Raw genomic sequence first — 6,840 nt, forward strand, 5'->3', positions numbered from 1 at the left:
CCTAGTTGATAGTCGTTCCTGGTATTTGAACGCAGATTATATTTTTCAGAAAATGATATCAGGAAGTTATCTGAAAAAACGCTTGGTAGAAGATTGTTTTTATACTTATACATAAAAATTAATATCTGTAATGTGTTAAGTTTCTCAATATCTAGAACCATCATGCTTTTCATCACTGGGGCCGGGTTTACTAACCTATTTAAATAATTAATTGCTTTGCATGCATGGTTTTTCAGACTGCAAAGTTTGTATGGGCCAGACGCAATCAGACGCAGTCAGACGCAAATATTGTATGGGCCAGCACCCATAAAACCAAATTGCTAAAATTGCAAAATTTTAGCAATTTGGTTTTATGGGTGCTGGCCAATACAATATTTGCGTACAAAAGCTGACTATGTACAAGACTAAAGTAAAGCATATTACGTGATTTACTATCGAAAAAAGGTCTTGACTTATACAAAACACCTATTACAGAGGACACCTTTGTTTCAAGAAGACCAATATGGTTTCTCCATAACAAATTTTCATCAAAAAGTACTCCCTAAAATTTTGTGTATTTTTCACGTTTAATTTGATTTTTATTAATAAACAGTTTAGGCAGCTTTAACGGAAGATTAATTGATTGTTTTTTTTTATGAAATAGAGTAAAGCTATTTTTTTTCAATTTAGGGATAATTTATTTGCTATAAACCAGAGGTTAAAATTTGTGAGTTCAATATTCATAGTTTCAAACAAAGTCTTTGCATCAGGATGATAAAAAATTTTTTTTTATTTTCAGCATACATAATTGTAGATATTTTTTGGGAAGCTTTATGCATATAGTTAATATATATTTAAAAAAATAATGGACCTAGAATTGAACCCTGAGGAACTCCACACGTAATATCAAGGGCTCCTGATTTTTCTAGTAGTACAAATTGCTTTTTGTTAGACAAGTAGCTTTGAATCCACTTAAATGTTGAGCCTATTATGCCGTAATATTTTAGCTTGGAAAGAAAAATACTGTGATCAACTGTATCAAAGGCCTTGGAAAGATCAATAAAAACTCCTAATACCAGTTCATCACTATCAAACGACTTATATATTTTGTCAGCAAGTTTAATAATAACATTTTCAGTAGAGCAATTGCTTTAAAACTGATTTTTGTATAATAAATTGTTTAATGTAAAGTACTTATTAACTCTATTATAAATTACTCTCTCATATACTTTTGAAAAAACTGGGAGTAGAGAAATAGGTCGGTAGTTTGAAATATTATTGCAATCACCTTTTTTGAGAATGGGATTAATTTTGGCTAATTTAAGTTTGTCAGGGAATATACTATTTTCAAATGAAGATGATATTAAATAAAATAATGGTTTACAAATGCCGTCCATAACATAAATAGCTACATTACTGGAAATACTATCATATCCACATGACTTGTTGCGTTTATATGGCCAAATCAAAATCACTTCCTAAAGTAGATATTCTTTTAATCTTCAAGATAATCAAAAACAAAAGTTCAATCAGTCTGAATTTTGCTTAAGTTGCCAACGTCCCAAAATGCCCTTGTTTTATTGTCATTAGCTAGTGTGTTTTGTGGATCCTAAAATAAAATAAATTCTATTGTTTTAAGAGATACAAAGCTATAATTTACAGATTCAGCAGGTTTTAAACTCCTTTGATACCAAATTTTTGCTTCGCAACATTATTACAAGCACGTTATAATGGTAATAGTAAAAGAACACGATGCCGGTATTTCAACCCCTCGCATTTATATATATATATATATATATATATATATATATATATATATATATATATATATATATATATATATATATATATATATATATATATATATATATATATTATGTAATAAATTAGTTTAACGTAAAAATGCATAGTTAAGCAAAAAAAATAAAACGAACGTTTTTATTTTAATTTTCACCACACTATTAAACATATTTCCGCTATTTATTTTTTATTTTTATATGAAATATAAGTTTTTTTTGAGATGTAACCTCCGGGTAAATTTTAAATCCATATACATTTTAAGCTAAAAAATTGTAAAATGTATATGAAAAAAAAAGCTAAAATGTGTATGTGATTTTTGATATTTACAAATTTATTTTAAGAATGAAATGAAATTTAATAAAGAGGATTTGGGACAGCTTAAAGATGTTTTTTATTACTTCGATACGAAAAAAACGGGTTATATTACTTCAAAGCAACTTGCAACCAGCTTGCGATGTCTCAAACCAAAACCTTTAGAAAAAGATGTTGAGGAAATGGTTATTTCTGTCAATGAAGAAAAGAAGGGAAAATTAAATTTTGACGAATACTTGTTTGTGGTTAGCCAAGTAATTAAAAAAGTCAAAAGGAGAAATCGTAGCGTCAAAAGACAAGGAGTAATTTTTTTCTATTTTCGTATTTTATACATTAGGAAACATTAAAAAAAAAAGAATAATAACATTTTAAAGTTTTTTTTTTAAATTAATAGAGCTGCGAAAAAAATATCAGTGAAGCCCAACTTCAAGATTTGAAAGATTCTTTCGCTATGTTTGACTTAAATGGTGACGGTAAGATATCAATGGAAGAGCTGGATGTTGTGATGAAGAATTTGGGTCACGAAACATCTAAAGAAGAAATTGATACATGTTTAAAGGAAATTGATTCAGATTTAGACGGAGAACTTAGTTTCCAAGAATTTATCACCCTAATGACTAGAAAACTGAGCAACAAAGCTGTTTCACAAGAACTCAAAGAGGTTTTTCTTTTTTTTTTAAATAGAAAACAAAATATATAAACAAGTATTAACAAAACATATAAACAATATATCAGACCTATAATATAACACCTTACTTATTAGGTTTTTGATTTTTTCGATGAGGATGGTAATGGATCTATAAGTTCAGATGAGCTTCGCGATATCATGCTTAAATTTGGAGAGGATTTGACCGAAGAAGAAATTGCTGAAATGATTGTTGAAGCGGATTTTAATGGAGATGGAAACATTGATTATCAAGGTAAGAGAAATATTGAAAAAGTAACTATAATATTAAACTCTCTAATATTTATAATAAACACCGCTAGACCACTATAACTACCAATACCAGACTACTAATGCCAGTATAATAAAATTGGAGACACGCATTTGTTATTGTTGGGCCAGCGTAGCATTATTGTCAGCCGCATGCTGCGTTGGGATGTTAAAAGCTGTTTTTTAGATTAACGTTTTACTAGGTTAGCATTAAATTAGGCCAATGTTAGTCTATTTAAGCACTGCATTTTATACCCCACAACACATTTGCATATCCAATGCAGTTGCGTTGAATAACTTAAAAATATTGTGTACCTTACCGAAAGTCTAATACAGTTGCGACTCTAATCCTATAAAAAAAATGTAGTTTAACCAATTGTAAATTTAATACAATAGCACAAAATAGTTGTTGGATTAATAATCAAGCTATTTGGTTATACTGTCCACTCATGGATAGTCTTTAATATTACAAGTCCTTTCGCTAATTTTTATTAGGGTGAGCGTAAATTTTTCTTTTTTTCATTTAAGTTTGAAAATAAAAAAACTTATAAAAATAATAAAGAAACATTACTTACCGAGACTTCTTTATGTATGAAATAAAATCTTCATATATGTATGAAATAAAATCTTCATATATGTATGAAATAAAATCTTCATATATGTATGAAATAAAATCTTCATATATGTATGAAATAAAATCTTCATATATGTATGAAATAAAATCTTCATATATGTATGAAATAAAATCTTCATATATGTATGAAATAAAATCTTCATATATGTATGAAATAAAATCTTCATATATGTATGAAATAAATTTAATATTTAAATTATTTTTATAGCCTAATTTTGCTTCACAAATTTTGATATTTTTTTCTTATTTATCTTTTTATTTTTAATTATATCACCTTTGGGGCCATCCATAAAATACGAACACAGGTATGGGGAGAGGGGGTTTCCCAAAAGCGTACGAACGCGTATTAAAGACAGTAACGATAAAGAAGCGGTTTGACTATCTCTCCTCAACTTGATTTTTTTTTAATTTTTTTAAAACATTGAATTTCATGTGTATAACAAATCAGTATTGTGTTTTTTTTTTCTGACTTCAGTCACAATTTTTTTTAAATTTCTTTATAAATAATGAGAAAAGAAAAAAAAAAACGAGCGACAATCGCATAGTGAATCGACTCATACAATCTAGCTGAACAAAAGCCAATTCAAGGAATCAATTAGTAGATATTCCCATGATATTACTGAATTTTTCCTAGAGAAAAATTCAAAGTATTAATTAGTACACGCGTTTTTAAGTGTTAAATCATTAGCGCTCAAGTGTCACGCGCGCTACACAAAAATCTTATATTTGTGGTGCTACTCCAAAAATGATGAATGGTGAATTAAAAGGTATAGTTGATAAAAAAGAAAATTACAACTTTGGTCTATCTACCTTGCATGCTTGGATACGTACTTTTGAATGCTTGTTACACATTACCTACCGTTTAGACATTAAAAAGTGGCAAGTTAGAGGCAATGAGAATAAATGTCGTATCAAAGAACGTTCGGACGAAATTAGGCAAAAGTTTAGAAAACAAATGGGACTTATTGTGGATAGACCGAAACCTCATTATGGCAGTACAAATGATGGCAACACAGCTCGCAGGTTTTTTTTATATCCAGGAAAGAGCGGAGAGATTACAGGATTAGACATCGAATTAATTAAAAAATTTAGCGTTATATTAAGAACGCTATCTTCTGGCCATGACATTGATTCTGTCAAATTTGAAAAACTTTGTTCTGAAACAAGGACTTTATATTTACATTTATATTCGTGGTATTACATGCCTGTTACAGTGCATAAAATTTTAATGCATAACACGGAAGTTATAAAGTCGTGTATTCTTCCAATTGGCCAGCTCTCAGAAGAATCTCAAGAAGCACGAAATAAAGATTGTAGTAGATTTCGAGAACATCATACTAGGAAAAAGTCACGTATTTCTACAAATATGGATTTGCTGAATATGCTCTTAATAACATCTGACCCTGTTATCAATTCACTTAGACAACTGCCTGTAAAAAGAAGCAAAATATTGCCAGTAGAGGTTTGAAATTTGATTGTTCCGGCTCCAAGAATAGGAAATTGTAACCTGTCCGATGAATCAAACAATGAGTCATCTGAAGATTTAAATGATAAGTGTTTGGTGGATATAAATGACGAGTTTTCTGATAACTAAATATAAAATTTATTGTATAATATTATGTATGCTTGTTTCATAAATATATTTCTTCTTTTTTGCTTCATTTTTTTATTATAACAGTGGTTGTTGCAATGAGGGGGAATGGGGGGTGGTTGGAGGCGAGGAGTTTTCTCCCTATCCTCCGCAAAAAAAACTTCTAAGTTATTAAAACCAAGGTAATTATTCAATAAAACAACAGAATATTATCTATTTCAACCTTTCATAACTAGAACAATGGAATTTGTGAACAAAATATTTTTGTCCAGCTATATTGTATGAAACGATTCAAATAATATTTTTTATTTTTCGCAACGTAATTTGATTGGTAGCAAGATGAGAAAAAAAGGCGTCAAATAAAAGCAAACTTTTTTTGAATTCTTTTTTTCAAATTACTGTACGCAAACTAGTTTTTATCATTTCTTTTAAAATATTAAATTCGTTGCAACATTTTAAGATATAAATAACTACATTAAGTAATATTTTAAGTTTTAATTAAGTACAGAGAAATGTCAAATATACTAAATGTTTTTTTTGTTTTTAATGTTTTTGAAATATTTATGCGTTGTGGTAGGATGGGGGGAGGGGGGGGGAGGAGGTCTTTTTTTTGAAAAAAAACTAATGCATACTTACGCAAAAGTGAGGAGGAAGGGGGGGAGGTCTTCAAAAGCGTACAGGTTCGTACGAGGGGGATCCTAAATCCGTTTTTTTACTGCGTACGTACTTTATGAATGCCCCCTTATTAAGTAATTAAACTTTTAAAATTCTTTGATTGTTATTTTTATTTATTTTTTATTCTTTTTATTTACATTTTATTAAATATTCTCTAATGTATTACTTATTTTTGTACTATAAATCATATACTACTTTTCATTTTAAACGAGTTAAATATTTGGTTAGTATTTATATCTAATTTTCGTTATTTTGCAAACGCACAACATATTGAAACGTTTGCGTCAAAACGTTTATAACTTTTTTTTTTTTTAGAATTTGTGAAAATGATGAGTTTTGTCACTTAAGAAGCCAAAAGTTTTGAACCTTTTGAGATGTCAAAGTTACGTCTTATTTGTTACCTAACTTGGTTAACGCTTTGTTCAAAGCTTTATATATTTTTAACAATTGTATATGTGTGGATATAAATATATATATATATATATATATATATATATATATATATATATATATATATATATATATATATATATATATATATATATATATATATATATATATATATATATATATATATATATATAAATGTGTATAGTACATCTGTATATAAAAAACTATTGCCACACTTTTGTACGGTATTTGAAAAAAACTAACAAAAAAAGATAAAACGAAAAAATAAGTTTTATAATTTATCGCATTCTTAATAATGTTCCTAAAAAAAATTCTATGTAAAGTAAAATCTTGAAAATAAAAAGCTACAACAAACAAGTTAAAAAAAAGTTTCTGTGCTGTAAATTGTTGCAAAACAACAAACTAAAAAAGTTATGCAAAAAAAAAAAACACCCAATGCAATTCCAATGAAATGTTCATTTAATAAGGATTTTTATAAACTTACATAAAATTTAGAAAATAATA

At 27.9% G+C, this 6,840-nt stretch overlaps 1 protein-coding gene across 1 annotated transcript in view; it reads left to right on the forward strand.

Moving 5' to 3' along the window:
* The window catches only part of LOC100215966 (calmodulin-A), a 29,668-nt gene extending 23,252 nt beyond the window's left edge, over positions 1-6,416 (forward strand). The window contains exons 3-6 of the mRNA XM_065799520.1: positions 2,121-2,393; positions 2,486-2,752; positions 2,855-3,011; positions 6,241-6,416. Coding sequence (XP_065655592.1) covers positions 2,121-2,393; positions 2,486-2,752; positions 2,855-3,011; positions 6,241-6,272 — 729 coding nt within the window. The 3' untranslated portion in view covers positions 6,273-6,416. The remainder of the gene's footprint in view (positions 1-2,120; positions 2,394-2,485; positions 2,753-2,854; positions 3,012-6,240) is intronic.
* The last annotated feature ends 424 nt before the right edge of the window (positions 6,417-6,840 follow it).

The sequence above is a fragment of the Hydra vulgaris genome, chromosome 06, assembly GCF_038396675.1.
Source record: "Hydra vulgaris chromosome 06, alternate assembly HydraT2T_AEP".
NCBI lineage: Eukaryota > Metazoa > Cnidaria > Hydrozoa > Anthoathecata > Hydridae > Hydra > Hydra vulgaris.